A 20,900-nucleotide genomic window follows, 5' to 3' on the forward strand; every position below is an offset into this window, starting at 1 on the left:
GAGGAAAAACCCAAAGGGGAAAAAACCTCCAACGGGAACTCCCTGGAACAGAAGGAGGACACAAGGAATTAGCACTCAGGAGCCTTGAAATACTGGAAGGCAGAAGAAAAAAAAGCAGGAACAACTGGCGTCCAAGCGTAGACCAGCTGGAGCGTGACCACCACAGCAGAAGTGTTGCAACGAAATGAGAAGACGAAATTATTCCCCTTATATATCCCTACACAGGAAGGGATGGACAGGAAGAAGTAACACCACCATTTTGGATTGGGAAGGGCTATAGCAATAGATAGGAAAATACACCATAGTAAAAAAGGGAACAGATGCATGCAGGGAAAAGGGAGGTGCAAGGTATGCTGGGAAGGAGAAGGCATGGCTCAAGAACCATGCAGGAGGAAAAGGAAGGCCCTGAAAATGGGTACCCGGTAAGTGTGATGCTGGGGGGGGGGGCGCAGACACCCCACGACAACATTCGCGCCACTCGCTGTGCGGGACGAGGACCGATGCCAAATTCTGGGCCTCCGGCCTCGCCGCATCAAGAAAGCAGCGCGCGGCTGGAGAAAAGAGCAGCCGCGGACCCCGCGACCTTTAACACAGCCTGCGGCTTTCACCCGTGGCCCGGCCGGGAAGCGCCGCGGGCCGCCGCGGCGCAACATGGACGTTTTCAGAAGCTCCATATCTACCTTGCCAGCCTTATGATATTGTGCATGAAGGGCTCCTAATTGGTAATTCAGTTTTAAGGTGATGAGGAATTTAACAAACAAATAAGTGGAATAAGATGTTTGACTTACCTGCCAGGTCAGGGGTTCCATATATAAGCTGAATCGTGCAGATCTGCAAACTCACACGGTGTCACTGTGTGACACACGATATTGGCTCCCGTCACACAATCTCCCAGTGAGAAGCCAATAGCACACTGTGGAATGGAAAACGGGGTGAAAAACACTGTATACAGAGGTTTTCAGCTCGTTTTCTGAGGCTTGTAACTGCTGATGTCCATTAATGGATGTGAAAACATCCCAGGACATTGACAACAGCCTCAGCAAGCTTGTTTGTTTTTTTTGAGGAAGGGGATTGGGGCTGGGTGGTGGCAAAAGTGCCTCTTAGGTGTTTCTCAGCACGAGGCCACGCCCCCTCCATGGCTCCGCCCTCTCCTCACACTGAGATTTTTGGTGGAGTTGGCAGGTCTGAGAATGGAGTGCTGTGGGGCTTCAGATAGAATTTGACAGTTTTATGTTTTGTGAATGGTTGATAAGATATGATTCAAACTTTCGAACTGTGCCTGGAAGAGCTACCCATTCTTCCAGGATTCTTTACTAGGAGGCATGGCTGAGTGTGTCAAATGACAACTCAAGAAGTACCAGGAGGCACAATTTGCCTTTGTCTAAAATGCTAAGTGCAACATCGTGTGTGTGATGAAATACCGCTTTTACACAATTATCTGTCCCTCCCCTAGTCTCTGAGAGGGAACTAACGATTGGCCTCCCTTTTTCTGGGTGCACACTGTAGTTCTGACATTTTATTTTTCTTCGAGATATCATGACCCCAAGCATCACCTTATTCCGCTTTTGTGTGTCACAGCAATATTTCATAATTTACTCATTACACCTGAATTCTTCTTCTGGTGCTGTTGTTCAAGGCTTTGATAGTGTTTTTCTTTCCAATAAATAAACATAAAGCATTTTCTCCTACCGTGATTCCAGTGAGCCTGAAAATCTTTCAACTCTTACCTCTGTTTTCTCCTTACCGCAAGGATTCAGCGGTATCCGTCTCTGAGTGCTACAAGATGCTGTTCTCCCTCATGAATCGGCTTCCAGGATGAACTAGGCTCTTGTTCAAGCTCCCCCTCAGGAAACAATAGCCGCCCTCCTCACCACTCAGTAATAACCAGTATCAGGAGGGCTTGGTTTCTTCAATGCTTGAGGTTTTCAAGACGGCAGACGTGATGTGCCTACACTCTTGCAATACTTGTTTTAATCAGGGCGTGATCAAGCCGGTCTGCACAATACAGCTACTCACATTAAAAGGCAATGATTTGTATACAGTTTCTCTGTTCACAAGGCAGTGCTATTCTACAAAATAGGAGGCCTGGAAGCAATGTCTGTTGCACACAGTGCCCTTTCCCTGATGCAAAACATCCTCCTGTATGCTCCCAGGCTATTGCATAGAATAAGCGACTTACCCTACAGTCTTGTCCCATGAGAGCCGCATGCTAAAATGAGAACAAGGTGAACTTTCAACAGATGATCTCTGATAAGGGGTGGGCTTGACGTTGTTCAGATCTTCAGGCTCTACATTATATTTTTTTAGAATAGAGGATCTGCCCAATTTTGAGACAGACAGGTACTATTTCTTGTGACAGAGAGGCGTTGATTTCATTTGTCAAATGGGGGTAATGCGGGAGAAACTTATTTTTTCGTCTTTGACGATTTGGGCCCAGAAAGGTCAGTAACATGTTCAGATGGCTTGAGGCCATCAAATCTAACTACTACATCAGACTGAGTTATTTCTTTAAAAGAGGAGCATTTTACTGTGGTTTGAATGTCAGCGGTTCGGTTAGTAGATTATCAGATTTTTTTAGAGAAAGCTTGACCATTTTAATTTTGTTGTTAAAGAATTTAAAGAATTTTCCGAACGAGTCCTTGTTCTTTGGGATGTCTGGGGCAGCCCATTGGCTGGTTAGATGTTTGGCAAAGCCAAAAAGCATTCTTGAGCAGTTCTTTGTTGAGTCAGTTTCTGATCTGATGAAGGTCGCTTTGGTTTCCATGTTATGTCTTTTGTGCTCTTTATGTTTGTCATGTATACTCAGTGGATCCTGTTTTGAGGATTTTGTTTCTCAATAAGAGGTTAGTTCGTTACAGTTTTTTCAGTTTTTGCAAAGGTTTTTTGTAGAACTACTTTGTAGACTTGCTCTTCATAAGCTTTTTGTGGATTTTTAAGGGTGTGAGTTCATCGCAACCTTCATCATGACTGTGTTCAGGGAGGCCAACAAGGAGTTTCAGGGAGGCCAAGAATGGATAGATCCTCAGCAGTTTGGGGGAAATCTAGTTTTCCAGGATAGAGAATATGATGTTATTAAAATAGCTGAACCATACCTTTGGTTGTTTTGTTTCGCCCAAGACAATGATTTAGGACGAAGGGCATTGGGGAGTGGTCTGATTTCTCGAAGGAATGAGACAGGCAGTCTCCACTAGTCCTTTTTTTGAGATCATGAGGTCAAGTGTATTGCTTTTCATTTGTGCAGGGATTAAAGAGGATTGTTCTAGGTCACAGTCAAGTAGGAAGGCTGCCAGTTGTGAGGCTGCAGCATTCTGATTATCTCCTCAGTGGAGACTGAAGTCACTCTGGAAAATGTTGGTTGCAGTGGAGCTGCTTTTTCCACAATTAATTCTATAATTTGGTTGTTTTTTTACCGACGGCTGGTAGATGATGTGAAGTACTTTCAAATTAATTTCGAATATCTTTACTTTCCCAGGTAAGAATTGGATTGTAGATGATTAGTTGTTTTTAGTCTTTTACATTGTTTGGAAGATCTGTGAATAACTGCCCTCGTCTCCTCGTTTTCCTTCTTTGTCAACAGGAGCAGGTTCTCAACCAGACAAGGCGAGGAGATCTTGAACAGGTTGGAGTGCCTTGTTTAGCCACATTTCAGTGAGGGGCATTACATCCTGATAATGTGATTTTATCACATCTGCAAGTCGAGGCAGCTGACCTGTAGTTGTGAAGCAAGCATTTGAGATAGGGGTTCTCAGTCTTTGTGAAGGTGGTCGTTTGAGTAGCAATCAAAAGAAAGTTCTTAGGGTCGACAGTATTTTTGTTAAATAAGGGGCATATTGTTTATCCCTAATGCCTATCCCTTACATCAAGCAATTAGATCGTTCTTTACTTAGCAGACACAGCACCCGAGGCTTTCAGTGACTGTGCATCCAACTGTAACAGAAAGTGAAAGTGAATGTGACAGAAAATGAAAGTGTTTTTGCTGTACTATGTAAGCATTCCACCCACAATATAATGTGAAAGGGTGTAGGCTGGAAAGCAAACCGCCCACGGCCACCAGTCATAAAATACACACTGCTTGAGAATGCAAAATATGGCGGCTGGGTTTATTAACAAATGGAGGTTGGGGCCGGCGCATCTTTCACCTGTCACACGTTAAAAAGCGCCACAGGCAAACAGTAACTCTTTGAAGTTAATCAGTCAGGTCGGGGGAATTTCCTCGCGCTGTTTATTTTGCAGTCCCGGAAATGCGTGGACAGAAAGCTGCAATCACAGCATACTTTCGTTCCCGGACGTTGTGGCCTATAACACTAACCAGTACGTTTCTCACCAGTCAAATGGGTAGGGCACCGTGACTGTTTTATAGGGAGGAAATGTCTGGTGCTCCAGGGAGAGATACGCAGCTTATTTCTCCCCTTTATCCCTACCTGTCGGATGTAACTCAGTGCTTAATTTGTGCTCGTTGTTTCCGGGGCGGGGCAGCAGCATTTATTTTTGGTGGGCGGGGCTTCTTTTTGTGCCTCAAGCATTTACTGCGAGCAGAAGACACGTGAGAAAAATGGTGGAAGGGAAAAACGAAACAGCGTCACAAGGGGAGAAAGCAGAAAGCTGCAAGAGTGAGTTGAAGGGACAGGGAGTGGAAGTAAATGCATAAAAGATACCCGAGATGGCTTCAGGATTAAGCTGCCTCAGTATTCTGTGCTCTCACATTTAATTGCAGCAGCTGCGTGTTTAAGAGGAGTTCTTTGGGCACGGCACGTTTTTATTTACAAATTAAACACTGATGTAACTCTACATGACACTAAGTGGCTTTTCACCATTTTAATGTGAATTGCAGTTAAGTGGCCACTCTATTGTGTGCTTGTGGTTTACAGTACATCTGATGGATACTGAGTTTATCAGTTGGTCTTCACAAAACATATTATGTACGTGGAACAACGCCTGGTACATCAGAACCAAACTGTCTAGCTCTAATAGGGGCCCAGAAAGCAGCAGTCACTTGACACTTTAAGGGTTGCAGAATGCCTTGTGCTGTAAGGTAACAGGTATTCTGTTAAATGTACTGAGGGATTATTTTTGTCAACGCCTGTATATACTAGTCATTCTATACTCTTCTGTTTAGTAGGCACACCACTTTCCCAGTGATAAATGAACGATAATGTGTCATACATGTACTAAACCCTGTAGTGTTGATTTTCAAGCAAACATATCGACTTTACATGGGGAAAATTTCATTTTACAATAGTTCAAGGCAAAATCTATGCACTTTTTGAAAAACGAAAGAACACAAATCATGCCAGTGGTTGTGCAGATGGACAGACACAAGAGCACAAATTACCCATTTTCTGCATTTACATAAAGAAATGTATTTCTGTGAGAATGATCTGCCTCATGTGCAGTCCATTTCTTATTCTCAATGGCATTAGCTGCTATTACTCACCTCCGCGGGTCACATTCAGTTACACCAAGCCAGATGTGGCACAGCACAAAGGTCATGGTCTTCTCTAGTGTAACATAGCTGCCCTCTTAACTGCATAATATTTATGCTGATCACCTTTAAAGGTAGGGAAATAAATATCCAAAAGACATTCAAATTTTCAAGTTTTGAGATGTGCACTTTTATAAATTCAGTTTCACTCACAGGATATTTCAAATCTCTCACAGTGCTGCAACTATGAGGACCTATTGATAAGCTTGAACCTGTGTGCATGTGGCCCCGGCATATTCATTAGGTGAGTATAGTACAGAGATCATATTCACCAAAACTGGAAAATTGATGGTGGATTAGTCTAGTCTAGTCGTTTTTAGGTCTCACCTGAGACAGTGCCTGCGTGTTGCTTGCAAGACATTTTGTTAACTAAATGGGCTTGGAGCCCGCCCATTACTTACCATTGGTTGGTCTAATTGTCATTCTCATTTTCCTGCTTCTCATTGGTAAGTGTGAGCCGGATTTAGTTTCTCTTTGTATGTTTGCCCTTCCCTGGAGCATGGCCCAATTACTGATGAATTGCTTTATTTTTGTCCTCTGCTGCTTGCGCTCAGATTGAGGTACATTTTTCGCTTCCACAATCATCATTGCTTCCTTGTTGTCTTTGCTTACAGCGTCTTGCATTGTTGCTTGCACCATGCCGTGTCTCATTGTTGTTGTTTGCCCTACTCCCATTATTGTTGCTTGCCTTACTTCCCTGTCCATTGTTGTTGTTTGCCCTCCCACCCTTGTTGCTTGCCTAGCCTCCCTCTCCCCTTGTGTTGTTGTTGCTCGCCCCTCCTCTCAAATCATTTGTGTTTGCTCTCCTCCCTCAATGCAGAAAAAACAGAGCTAAGGCACAGCCAGTGCTGGTCACGTCATAATGCTTATTTTTCATATTCTTAACCATGTTGCACTGCGGCCGTGCTGCTGTACAACATAGCTAAGATACATTGACAGAGCTAAGGACTCTCATATATGGAAGATCTATTGGCTTTGCCAGTGCTTGTTCAGCTACCCTCGTGTACTGCCTTCAGTTGCATTTGTAACACACAGTTTCTAGACTCCCAAAGGAGCTTTGATGGACCCAGTCCGCTAGTCTCTCTGCATTTAGAGAAACCTGCCTGGCTGCCAAGTTTAGTTGATTCTGCACTTTATGAAATAGGGTATACAATGGAACCCTAACGCTGTAGCTGCCGCCTCTCTTTTCGCTTTCAAGACCTGTTCCTTTCACCTTCCACTGCTCTTCCTACTCCTTATGTCACAACTCTCACGCTGCCCTTATCACATTACCCACATTCCTCCCAGTCTTGACTTTTCGCCTTCCTTGACTCTTACTTTCTTCTGGTCAGCTGCCTCCCGTTTCATAGAATCTTCCACTTTGTAGGACAAGCCTAAACCATCTGACATGTTACTTGGTTTGGAGATTTTAAAATAGAAATCTAAATCCATGAATAATGGTAAAAATATTGTCTGCTTAACTCAGAGCGTTGGTAAGCCTTCCTGCACAAAAACAAACAAAAGAGCCCTTTTCCTCTTCCTGTGTGCCGCAGAATGCTGGCCAGAAAGCATGGTGTTATGTAGAGGGAAAATGAAGTGTTTGCACTCTGTGATAAAGGTTTGTTCCGGGTTTTCGGGAGTATAAGGACAATGGCGAGAAGCGTGTACCAGATGAAATGATCCCACTAATCACCACCCCCAAAATACACTGCTATCGCCACAGCAGAATGTGAACGGGTTTTCAGACATATGAACAACACATTAACTCCTATTAGGAACCACTTTACACCACAAGAGTAAGCAACTTGGTGGTCGTGCGGCAATGGCCATTTCCTAACTAAATTCAAACCAGAAAATTACTCCAGGGAGGGCATGGTGCTAATTACATAGCTGGCAAGGCACTGGAACATAAAGATCACAATGATAAGAAATGTAATGTTTGGGATTTCCTGTAAAAAGTCTAATTCGTTTGTTCCATCAACATTCTTGATTTCGTTTCCAACAGATTTTTTTTTTTTTTTTGTTAAGTGAAGTGATGAGGTTTGTAAAATGTGGTAAAGACGAGACAAAATATGCTAGTACAGCTTTAATATTGTCTTTCTAATTGTCAATTTCTTTTGACGCAGAGATTATAATAATCCATATATACTTGCAGACATTAGACGTTAAACTGGCTGCACTGAAAGCACACCTTCTGACTCTGCCTTACCTGACTCCGCCCCCTTGCTGCCTTGCTCCCTGGACCGCCCCCTTTAACGCCACCTACTCAGTTTCCCTATTTGAGGGTTCCCGGAGTTATTGTTTTCCAGTTCCAGCACAGCCCCAGCCATGGCAGAACACGCACAGAATCGGTTATCCGAAGGTAAGTGCGAACCGAGGGCTTATAGTGTTGTCAGCGCTCAGGATTTGATCCCTGTCACCCCCACCAATCTTTGGATCATCCTGAGTAAAGTAAGGTTTTGGAATGTAGCTGTTGGTTAACTTCTGTAAGAAGTGCACCTATCCTCGCTTTACACTTGGTGAGCAACAGCCTGTTGTACGTGGTTGCACAATCTGTGCACAGCACTGTGTGCACGAGTTTATACTGTGAGCCCAAATGCACAGTTTGTCATTTATCAGATATGAAAGCATCCGGGGATCTGAAGAAAGCAGGCCAAGCTTCATACTCAATGGCCAAGATCACACAGTATTGTCAAAAAGTGAAACTAGGATTGTCTCTGGCAGGCAAGGGCGGAGCATGCAGGGAGTCTTTGGGTAAAGGCATGTTTGAGCCTTTTTTTCAAGTGTTTTTCCCTCCTGTCATATTTTAAGCATTCTCCGTTACAAAAGGAGGCAGCATGTTTATTCCTTTAATCTAATTTGTTTGTACTGCAGGCGACTTTGTAGCGCTATGTCAACTATTTTGCAGTGAAAAGTAGTTATTATTTTATCAGTGCTGGAAGAGGGTGTATGACCACCTAGAATTTCGTATGCTGTTTTGTCCATTGCATTTGTATAGCAGTGTCAGCCATTATTAACCCATAGAGGTGGACCATCCGATATATTAAAATGGAGCTGAGCCAAGGGTTTGGCTTGGCTCTTAAGAGCCTGTGCACAAGCCGAGCCATGAAAATGCACTGCATACAAAATAATGCAACAAACATCATGTAATAATAAGATCTCTTCAAAATTCAAAAAGGTAAATTTCTTTAACACATGGAAGCGTCTCCCCTTAGTACACTTGATGGTACCACTGCATTAGAGGCGTTTATTGAAAGTGAAAGTTTTTAAACATTCATGACCCCTCGCTCCGACAACAGTGCCATTAGCGAAGTAAGAGGCAGGTCTCTTGTCCGGTGCATCCTAGGTATGGGCTAGATTCTTATTACATATGAAGCAACATTACAGCCTATTAAATCAACACAAGAGATGTTTTTGTACAGCTCACGTAGCAAATTCACCTACTCTCAAGATGCTCTCATGCGCAGTTATGAAGAAATAGATGGCATGGTAAAATGAGAAAAATGACTTTGATCACAAACCACACACTTTGGTCAAGTGAGGAAGCTGGGATCAATGCCCAGGTTTTCTGGCTTCACAATGTGTAATTCTACCACTAGATAGCTATCACTTTGTTTTACATCAAATATTAATGTTTAACTTTAATTCTTGGCACAGGAGGTTAGAGTGTGGGTGGCAGGCAGAAGCCTCGTGAAAGCTCTCCTAGTTCCAGGGACCTAGAGCTGAGTCAAACCCAGGCATCTGGCATGAGCCTGCAATAGCTCGCCCTGCTTTGTCACTTAGTTGCCTCGTCACCTTACCCTGAAATACACCTCAAAATGGTTATTGTGAGAAAATACTGTTTGCAGTTGTATGACTTACTACTTATGCCAGTATCTTGTTTCTATTGTACTGTTTTGTGCTGAATGTTTATATACACGCACAGCAAACAGAAATGAGTGATCACATTTGGAAGAAGCGTAGCAAGGGACAATACATCCAGTTTTTTGTTCAGGTGGCAATAATTAGGCAATTTTTTGTGTGTTGCCCCCAGCTGTCCTAGAAAGAAAACCCCATGAAAAAACATCTTGGGCCGCACCACTATGGAAGCTGGGCACAGAGTCGTTTTGCTGAATAGAATACTTACAAGAGTTAAGTCACTCAAAGAGGAGTGTTATTAAAATGAGTCAAAAGACTACTTTGTGTTGTAAGTGGTGATCTTAAGAGATACACAGCATATTGTTTCCTGGGAAATACTTTTGATAATGAGCTGGTATTTTCTTTGCCTTTTCAAGAAACACTATGTACACGTCCTTACGTTACAAACAAAAAAAGCTGCAGGTTTAACAACATGTTCTCATGTAAAACAAGTCAATGTGCAAGGGTAATTAGTTACTAGGACAGTTTCTTTTTGATAGGCTAAGGCACCCAAGCAGCAAGCACTTTCCAAAGAAAAAAACACAATAAATCAGCACTTAAAGTGCCACATTAGCAACGGAACTCATCAAAGAACACACACACTGGGTCTTAGAATCTATGAGTCAGGTCAGATCTGCAGTCTAATAAAATGGCTACTTGATGGCCCATTATCAAAACCTAGAGGGAACACAAATGGGATTTTCAAACCATCATTGAAACACCATTGTCTTGGTGGACTCCCCACCCAAGCAATCAAAGCAGGAAAAACGTATTCAAGCCAACAGCTGAAGAGCACAGAGTCAACGCAAACTCTGTAGTTTCTTCTTGTTGTACTCTTTTAAAGAATTGAGAACATGCAGTAGACCTAAAAACATGATATGAGACACCTCTGATGAGAGGTTTATAGTTTTGCACCTGCACAAAGCCTATGTTGCACAAACAGCTCTTGCCTAATGGCAGGGCAGTTTTTCACATGTCTCATTTTGGAAGAGAGAATGAGAGAACCCTTCCCCCTTTAAAGTAGAATGTGGCCATAGTTATGATCAGAACCACAGCTAGGATTGGTGCTGCTGTTGTTAAAGGGACATTTATGACTCCACACTCCACCAGGGAACCCTTTACTACTTGTAGGACTGTTTAGGTGGTCAGGGTCAGGTTTATGATGTTCCCACTATCGTAAAATAGACAGTTTTTTGGCTGCCCTCTCTGGCAATGGGGCCACATTTGCCACTTGGAAGAGTGATGCAATGGCTCCTGTTGGAACACCTGGTCTAGCTTTGCCATGCCCTACAGCCTTTTTAGGTGGCTGTTTGGTCTTGCCTCACCACTGACTCAAACCACCTTGTACCTTTGTTTACCCTGGAGGATAGGAAAAAGGTGGGTGGTCTTCTGATGGGATGGCGGAGATGTTGGCCTCCACTAACCCCGTGGATTGCCTGCCATACTGTAAGTTTAGATCCTCCTCTCAGGGATCTGTTTTATTCAATTAATTTCCATACTTGGGATTCAGCATTTAACTGATCAGAGTGTTCACGGATATCCATCCATATCCACTTTGAATCATTCCTTTTATTCAGCCTGTCCAGCAGTTTATCAGGCTTGTTACTAACCTTACAAATTTCTCTAAAGTTGTATAAATAATTTGAATACTGTTTTATTATCAATATTCATTGTTAACAGTATTTGCTTGTGTCAAGAGAACAGGATCCAATAGGATAAGGAGCCTTTGCGCAGGTGCCAGTAGCCTTCAGTTGCTCTTGGATGCTTCTTCTGCAGGTTTTTAACTTGAATTTAATGAGGGATATTGCATGCCCTGGAACCAACCTTTTAGGCTTCTCACGGCATTTCACTGGCAAACACTGAATGTTCATTCAGTTAAATGTATGCCTTCTTCACCGTACTTTCTTTTTATTGAACCCTGTTAGCTATAATTTAAGAACCCATGTGGCATTATTTTACCAATCCAGCATAGTTTTGTGTGACAAAGTTGGCATTATAATGAAATGCTTGTTAGACTCATGTTAGGAATTGTCCTCCAACACAATATTTGAAACATGCTTGCATCTTTTTGAAACGGATGTTGTCCCCTTTATGGGTGGGAGCTTGGGCCGCAGTAAAGCTCTAGAGATGGGACACATCACTAACAAGTAACGTGATCACCCCCTGTTACCAAGTGGATAGAATGTGCCAAGGACAATGAAACTAAAAATCAGTTTAATCAGTGTCCAACCCCAAAGCATGTGAAATGCAGGATTAAATTAAGCTACTTTAAACATGAGAATACATCACAATCACCTTGAGAGACTTTCCATGGTTAAACACTGTTTCCAAAATACAACTTAAAACTGGTCCTATCATCTACTGAGCTGTAAATGGCCAAGCTACATCAGCTCAATAAAAGCAAATCCTATGAAAAGCTCAATCATTTTATTTCAGCCACTCTCCCTATACTTAATAAGAAACTTAGGAGGACACAGAAAGGCAGACACTGCCAGTAGGCCTGAGTGAAATGTATTTATGCACAGTGAAACTCGCTAAATTCTAAAATTTTGCGTTACATGAAATTTGAAAAAAATGTCAACATTTTGCATTATGAGATTTTACATAATGTTTTGGTAGAGGCAGTTCTGCTCAAACCAGTCTGTTGCTGGTATTGTGCATGTTTTTAAGTGAGGTATGAACTAGATTGAAAAAGTCATAGGACAGACAAGCAAACTAAATTTTGTGCTAAAGCATAATTATGACAAATTATTATGAAATTTTGCAACGTTGCGTGAAAAAAGGCACACTTTCTCACACACCAGGTTCTCAGTGAGCCAATTCTGTAAGAATTTTTGCAGTTTTGCCTTTCTTATATAACACTTTGTACTGCACACCAAAGGATCTTGAGCACTGTAATAAATAGGATTTTATTGCACAATTTCAGAGTACTGAGTTTTGGAAGGGTGAAAGGCTAACTTAGCAGTGGCAGGATTCAAACAAGTGACCTGCAGAGCAGATGTTGGTAGCAAAAGTTAACTTCTTGTGCCATCTTGCTCTAACAAATTGTTGCAATTCTGAAAAATATAGAAAACATGATTTTATTTTCTTTCTTAAAAAATTCACGGTAAGTAGTGCAGTCGCGTTACAGGGGACTTACCTGTATGTCGCACTGCTGCTCCTCTGTCTCCTCAGCAGCAGACAGGCACAGGCTCCCAGCCTGCCCTGTGACCAATCCTGATGCTGCTCAGAGCAGTGCCAGGATTACCTGGGAGCGCCCAGCCAGGGTGCTCCCAGCCAGACTGGGAGCCTGTGCCTGCTCTCTCCAACCCAGCAACACAGTGCCGGGCTGGAGAGAGCACAGTGCCATGTGTGTTTGGCCGGCCCCAGAAGGCTGGCCAAACACACATGCACACTGAGGAAAGTGCACAGTGCACTCCCATCAGTACTCATCATCCCCAATGCCCCGCCCCTTTAACAACAAAAGGATAATAAGCATTGTTTATTATCCTTTCATTGTTAAAGGATTTTCTGTGCTTGCTGCTGTCAGGGGCGACGCTCCTTCCCATAGCAGAGGAGCCGCCACTGCTGGTGTATGTAATGTACTGTGTGATGTTAATATTATTGTTCGTGTTATAATTTCAAAACACTCCTGTAAGTCAAAGTGCATGTGTAGTATATAAAACCACTAAATACATTATAAAAAACAATAAAGGCACTGCCGGTAAACCTGCTGTAAACCTTTAATACAGATGTGTTCTGCTGCCTGAACTACAGTAACACATTTTACTTAGATCTTCCCAAGGGCATGATCTCTACATTCAAGCTGATCAAAATTCTATTTTCTGCTTAACTCAGTTTCAGCTGCCCTATGGCTGAGATATAAAAGTGCCTAGAACCATTCTAACGACACATTAGCAGCATTTTGACGCAACTGTAGCATTAGGTACCCAAAAACGCTGCACCATCTTTACATTGCACCAATTTGTAACCCCTTGCGCCACATTATGGCTGTGCCAGGCATAACGGTATGCAAGGGGGGCATTCCAGCAATACGGAGGCAGAAAAAATGGCACAGAGAAATCGAAGAGATTTCTTTGTGTCATTTTTATCCGCATTTTTAACGCCTGCTAAAAGCAGGCTTTAAAGGGAGGCTCCCATTATTCTCAATGGGCCTCTGGGTGCTTTGCATGATTAGCATCAACATTTTTTACATTAATCCTGCAAAGGACCGGACTGACGTAAAAAAATAATGACACTAGTACCCCTGACTACCGCCATGGTATGCCTTATTTTAAATATAGTGCACACATGCTGGTGTTAAGGGGATGCTAAGGGGCGCAAGAAAAGTGGCGCTGCACTAATGACCTTTCTAATGACCTTGTTAACCTCCATTGACTACAACATGGGCCATGGTTTCTGTAATCTAGTGTTTTATTTAGATATAGCACTACAGGCCATCGCCATTCAGTCTGGCACACACTGCCACTAAACCTGCCTTTTCTTCCCTGGCCACAGGATATGGAATATCCTGATGGAGCATTTACCAGTTATGCTCTAAACGAGCTTGACAAATTTATAAGTACCTTCAAAGGGCTTAACTAGAGGATGAGAACAAACCATTCAACATCAAAAGTTACACAGTGTAACCATCTGGGCCACACATTGAAAACCCAAGTCGGAAATAAAGTTAAACAGTTTTAAATACTCAGGTTACTATAGACAAATCTCAAAATCATACTGTAAAGATACAGATATCAATTGGATGCCTGAAACGCCTGAAGTATTGAAAACAAACTAACATGAGACAGAAAGGGAAATTCAGATATAGCAGTACAAAACATTAATACAAGAAGCTGGTGCTCAGAAAACAAATGGTGCAATCTATTACACATTTGTACTATCTACTGTCATTGTACTAAATAAAGCTGTGGGCAGTCAGGACTCTCCAAAAGAAACCAAGGAATGCATAAGTCCCAATTTAAAGAACAAGAAGGCAAAGAGCAAAAAGCTGAAACAGGGCAAAAATAATTTAGAAAAATGTAATTCGGGGCAAAAGGAAAAAAAACAAATGAAGGTAAAAACTGAGAAAAAAGTGACGTGTGGGCATATCAGAGGTTCAGTCAAGAGGCTTCTCAGTGAACCACATGTTAGCCTAAGCCACACTTAGCAAGCATGGGGAAAGGGAAGCTAAAGGTCTGAACCCCTCAAAGTCCAAGGGAAACTGTCTTAACATTAATTAGTGAAAGTCCTAATTAAAACTGCAAATTCGATTTGGTAATGTCTCCTCTGATAGGACCATACTGGTGTAATCTTCTACCATCTCACAGTGGAACTTTCAAAAAGTCTCTTACTTTCCGAAGTTCATCCTGGGAAGGTAGCCATCCATCGTCTCCTGTACAACTATTGCAACGAGTATGAATAGCGACATTTATATCTTCTCTCGATCTCTCCATGTACATTTTCAAGGTTGCATTCACAGGCTCTCTATGAATAAAACATTACCATATCTGTTTCCAAACTAACATTTCTCCGAACGACATACCTAAAATGAAATAACACATTAGCAGAAAATGGAAAGTAGCTTCTCACGTTTATGAAAAAATATGATTCAGGCCCGGTTCAACTACATTAGAGAAATACATTTATAGCACATTTCATTCATATTATATTAATTTGTGCATGTTAACGTTTCAAATATACTACATTATAGTGAATGCACTCTATTATATGATCCAAATGCACAACTTTACAGTTAACACACTATTAGTTGATTCAGTTAATTTCATAATATGTTCACATATAGGTCATAATTGTGAAGTCAGGATTTATATCAATCTACACTATTCTAGTCCTTTGTCCTAATCTTAGGTGGAAGTAGAATCTTCTCTTTTGACAAGGGACTCGAGGATTGGCTGTTCACTTTTCCAATTTAATTTCCTGTATCCTGTTGTCTCTTTCTAGCTTCAGGATACCTCTTGGGGTTGTTGTTTGCACTTTGCAAATCTATTTTCATTCATTTAGACAACATATATGATGAATGACCTAATGCAGTTAGATTTACACATTAAAAAAAATTCCATACCTACCGCTGGGTAATGGGCTAAGAGATTGAAGATTTCACTTAATACATTTGTGCGGTTAACAGTTATTTGGCACTCTTTTTAATGTTAAGCCATAGGTGGTCCTATTTTATATCTGTAAAAGGGACGAAGAAAGGTCTAAAAGGGGAATTATCTTTCCTATGCTTCTAATAGCAATCTACCAAATAACTAATGTTTAGCCTAGAAGGAAATGGATTTTATGTATAAGAATTACTCTCTAAGGGCACCGAGGAAAGGCATTAATTTTGTGTTTTCTTTACATTTCAGGATCAGTGCAAACCGATAGTCAACGAATTCCAGTGTTAGAAGGTGCAGTATTCAATGTTTGCTAGATTAGGCTACATAACTATGGGGATGATGATCCCTAAAGCCTGAATATATGTATTGTTCTTAAATAATGAACTAATTTGACCCAAAAAATTACCAAATGAGGTGAAAGCATGATTGTCCTGCAAACATTGGTCGGAGTGCTGACTTCAAGGTGGCGCAAACAGTGCCACTGGACTGGGCACCAAGCTTGGGAACTATGGGGCATATTTATAGTGTCCTTGCGCCGCCTTGCGCCACATTAACATCATTGTTTTTTACGTTAATGTGGCCCAACGAGGCCGAAATCCACGCGCCTTATTTACAGGGTGGCGCAATGCACGCATTGCGCCACCCTGTAACCCTTTGCGGTACATTATGCCTGCGCCAGGCATAATGCGTGCAAAGGGGGCGTTCCCCTGTTATGGGAGCCAGAAAAATGGCCTAAGGAAATCTATGAGATTTTGTTACGCGATCTTTTATGGTACTTTTAACGCGTGCTCAAGAGCAGGCGTTAAACAGGGGCTTTCATTCCTTAGAATGGGGCCCTATGTACTCTGCAGTAGTGGCACCAATATTTTGGTGCCACTCCTGCAGCGTACATCACTAGCGTCATAAAAAATTACACTATTGCCCCTACCCTGAGCCATGGTGCACTGTATTTTAAATACGGCGCGCACATGGTGGTAGTAGGGGGGGTACTAAGAGGTGCAGGGAAAGTGGTGCTGCACTCGGTGCAGCGCCACTTTCCATAAATCTGCCCCTATATTTTGAAATATTTTGAGAGCTTAAAAGCACCTGTTGCAGTGTTCCTTGTGTGCCTAGCATACAAAATGGTCAAGATTACTCTGGTGGTTAATCTGCATGGTGGAGGGAGCTAGGATTTGTCCAGTTGCGGTTTTGAGGCATCATAAAGTAGCAAAAAGGGTTAATGGGCCTGCTGCTAAGCATGTGTAACATGCTGAGTACAGAATTGTATTTTAGATAGATAACTCAAGTTTCCTATTGTTTTTGTCACAGAGATCTTTTTATTGCTTTCTGTTCATAAGTTAGAATCCTATTATTGCACAATGATCTCTGGGCCATCCTCATCATACATACTGCAAGGCATACGTTTAGAATAATCTTATATTTTTTCCTGTGTCTTTCGTAATCCCAAGATTGCTAAAACAAGGCTAGTTTTGGGAGAAATACATTCTTAATAGTAACGCCAAACCCAAACCACTTTGCTAAATTTTAACTCCTGACTTTAAGCTCTTCCAGAACAGTAATCTTAAAAAACAATTTCTACCAGTATAGATGACAGGCGACTCCCCATATAGTATTCGTGTAACATTTCCTTTTCCTATACATTTATTTACACAGTTTTATGGTTCATTGTCTCTGTATATGTGTGTAATGTGAAGTGTTCTGGCTTCCTACATTGGTTTGAATAGAGCTCCAAAAGAAATGAAATAAAAGTGAGAGGTGCTAAGAAGAGATTATGGAAACTGTTTGAGGATGGCTGTGTGTATCTGTCGTTAAGCAGCTCATTGTCTTCAGAGAACAATAATTTGGGATTGGTGCTCCCTAGGCCTTATCCCCCAGTTTATTGAAAATTCTGAAATGTCTGGTCTGTGACTGCACTGAAAAGGTTTTTAGGCCCATATTTATACTTTTTTAGCGCTGCATTTGCATCATTTTTTGACGCAAAAGCAGCGCAAACGTACAAAATACAATTGTATTTTGTAAGTTTGCGCCGTTTTGGTGTCAAAAAACGACGCAAATGTGCCGCTAAAAAAGTATAAATATGTGCCTTAGTGTCACCTCTCACAATATCCTGTTTCAGTCAGTCTTTGGACTCTTCACAGAGGCGACTCTTACAAACACCTTCAATGATCACCTCACTGTCAGATCTAAGTTCTTGTAGTATATCTACATTTTGCTGATCCTTTTCTTGGGCTGTTCACATAGGCAACTTCATGGACCTCTTGTCTTTGTGCTGTGGAAATGTACTCTTATGCCACCCCTGCACCTCCTTTGACCAATTTTGTTGAATTCTCAAGATCAATGTTGTACCCTCTCCATTGTCCCATCCATCACATAGAAACAGAGGTCCTCATTTATGAGTTATTTTTGTGTCGAAAGGAAAGGGCATGAATATACATATCTATGAGATACGCACATTCCTGTCCTTTCCCCCTGCACTGTCTCACAGTGGGCTACCATGCACCAATGCAGGCACACTTGCACCGTGGTGCAAGGTTGTCTGCATTGTAGGGAAGATTGTTTTTGTGCAGGAAGGGGCACCTTCCTGCACAAAAACAATCAATCAGAATGGCTCACACATTTAAAGAGGAAAATTAGGAGAAATAAAGTTATTTCTCCGCATTACGTCTCCCCTGGGGAGGCGTTGGCTTTTGACACATCTCTAGGTTTACGAAATCTCAGAATGTGTCAAATGCCATGGGTGTTACCTGGGAACACCCACTGTAAACCCTATGTCACGCCCCCCCCATCAATGTGTGAGGCAAAGCAGCAACTTGCACTGCATTCTCTCACTCCATATCTACAAGGACATGTAAAGCCATGCACCGTGGCTGTACGTGGCCTTGTAGATATGGATTTGCAGTGTGCACCGCTGGACCGTCATAAAAGTGACATTCCGAAGGCACAGAGGCGCTTATAAATAAGCTCCTGAATTTGTTATTGGATGATGATCTCCACAATGTGCAGTAATAATATTACACAGTACTCGTGTCCTGATTTCTCAACCAAAGACCGATTCCCAAAACGCACCTGAGCCTTGTTCTCGTTAATGCTGCCATGTCCCTCTTGCTGCTTCTTCACCTTCTCGCCAGAGCGCTCTGATGGAGAGTCCAGGAGCCCTCTGCATAAGGAATTCAGAGTAAATAGACCGGTGGGTGCCTGTTATGAGTGCATCATAAATAAAGCTGTGATTCACCAATAGTGATTTTGTGGACCCTGAGTCTACTCGCTGCAGTAAAGACACTCTTGTACAATAGAATAAATGCTATTGGATGTCAGTCCTCGGTTTGATGTATGTCACCGCATGGTGCTGAATTTTGTCATGAAAGTTTTGGACCATCAGACTACAGCGCTATAAACTTCTTTATTTTTCATGGTTTCAGGTGGCTGCTTTACTGGAACAGGGCAAGTTGATGCTAGGTAAGAGGCGTATTTGGTAAACTCGAATGCTGGCAATATTTTGTCCAAGTAGTTTGGATTATTGTTAATTATGTAGCTACAAAGTTAGACTTATTAAAAGAATTATAAGGGTCTCATTGCGGATTTAAGTTCTGCATCAGCAGTTCTTAACTTGGTGTCCACTCAGGGACCGCACCTGAAAACAAAATAACGTTAGCAAATTAATAAAGGATGTCTATGTAAAAAGCTGAATTTTAACCTTTGAAACACTCTTTATGTTAAGAGATTGGGAAAAAACTAAGCAGATATCCTTATCTCAGTTCGTGCGAGCGGTGCAACTACAGAAAACAGAATCTGGTAGGAACCGTTGGTGCCTCAATTGAAGCCCTTCCTTCTGTGCCCCGACAAAAACACAAAATGCATTCCGAACAAAAAAGTGATACACAAGAAGTTAGCATATCTCTTTGTCTTTTGGAAATAAACTAAACTTTCAAAACCTCCAAATTTCCCATTGAAATGCTAATGTTTGCACATTTTTTCTTTGTAAATAAAATACAATATTTCGTAATTGGTGCATCTGTTTGATGACTTAATACCTATATCTGTATTTTTGTGTATTGTTTTAAGATTAAAACCATAGAAGTGGGACACTGACTCGTTATAAGTCAGGCCCTTATGTTTATGCAAATTGTAATAGAATGAATGTAATTTTTTTACATCTTTCAATTATTTTCCTCCCAAGATGTGACCGCTTTAATCCTGCAGAAGAGTACAAAATGAACAATAAGAGAAGAGGGGTGGCACTGATCTTCAACCACGAGTGGTTCGATTGGGGCCTACAGTTGCCTGAGAGGCGAGGCACCAATGCTGACAGGGACAACCTCCTGGAAAGGTAAGGCTGAGAAATAAACAAAGAACACAATGAAACCTGTTTGTAAACAGCACTTGTCATCATCTTAATCTGACTTTACAGGGGTGAAAATAAAAGTTGTTCATACAACTGAACTCAGCAAGACTAATTTTATGGCCCTCTGTAAGATGAGAGGATAAAAAGGGCCCTGCTAGAATATATATATGTAACTTGTTAGCCCTTTTTTTAGCATGCCCACTAACCCACTGAGCTACCTCACCAGCTGAAAAAGGAGAACCAAAGAAACAATCGGTCGCTGTCTATATGGCATTTCGTTTCTTAATCGAACATCTACAGGTCGCTATAGGACAAAGGACTCCCTACTCAAGATTCAGAATGAATCGCTGAAGGGTTAAGTGTCCTGCATGGTGCAGAGCACACTGTGCTGAAGTACACATGTTTAGTTGCAGAATTGGAGTGGGGGCAGGTGCGCCCAGCTCCTTGTTTATTGACAAGGTCACCTGACTGGTGACGTCTGTAAGGGATGGGTGTGGGCATAGAGTGGGGCCAACCCTGTTGGAGAAGGGATGTATTGGTTGTGGACAGTACAGATAACATGTCTGAAAGTGGAGAATGTGCAAGGGTTGCCTTATTGAAATTCGAATATATTTGTTCGTTTTGTGAGTCACACACCAGTGATTCTCCAAGTGGTTTAACCCAGTAGTACTATGCCATCAAAGCAACCCCAAAAGTAGGTTCTACCCTTGTGTTACATATGGCCCGAGACGATTGAGGAAAAGTCTAGACAAGGGACTTTATCCCATTAGAAAGGAGTTTCTCCATCCATCTTGGTCGTCAGTCTGGTGAGCTTGTTTTTTTTTCTTTTTTCTCTGAAGTGATGAAAACTCGTACACCGCCCCCAATATCAATAATGGTAAGGTGGGATTCAGGCCCATTTTAATACTTTTTTTGCTCTGCATTTGCATCATTTTTTGACACACACACGGTGCAAACTTACAAAATATAATTGTATTTTGTAAGTTTGCGCCACTTTTGCGTCAAAAAGTGATGCAAATGCGGCACAAAAAAGTATAAATATGGGCCTCAGTTTCATAAATACTCTATCTCAGACTTAGGGGCATATTTTCAAGAAAGT

General features: G+C 41.9%; 1 protein-coding gene across 1 annotated transcript in view; it reads left to right on the plus strand.

Moving 5' to 3' along the window:
* Positions 1 to 7,706: 7,706 nt before the first annotated feature.
* Positions 7,707 to 20,900, plus strand: part of LOC138301046 (caspase-6-like) — a 108,249-nt gene continuing 95,055 nt past the window's right edge. Inside the window, exons 1-4 of the mRNA XM_069241087.1 lie at positions 7,707 to 7,823; positions 15,709 to 15,750; positions 18,879 to 18,915; positions 19,637 to 19,786. Coding sequence (XP_069097188.1) covers positions 7,790 to 7,823; positions 15,709 to 15,750; positions 18,879 to 18,915; positions 19,637 to 19,786 — 263 coding nt within the window. The 5' untranslated portion in view covers positions 7,707 to 7,789. The remainder of the gene's footprint in view (positions 7,824 to 15,708; positions 15,751 to 18,878; positions 18,916 to 19,636; positions 19,787 to 20,900) is intronic.

Source organism: Pleurodeles waltl, chromosome 1_2 (genome assembly GCF_031143425.1).
Source record: "Pleurodeles waltl isolate 20211129_DDA chromosome 1_2, aPleWal1.hap1.20221129, whole genome shotgun sequence".
NCBI classification, from domain to species: Eukaryota; Metazoa; Chordata; class Amphibia; order Caudata; family Salamandridae; genus Pleurodeles; species Pleurodeles waltl.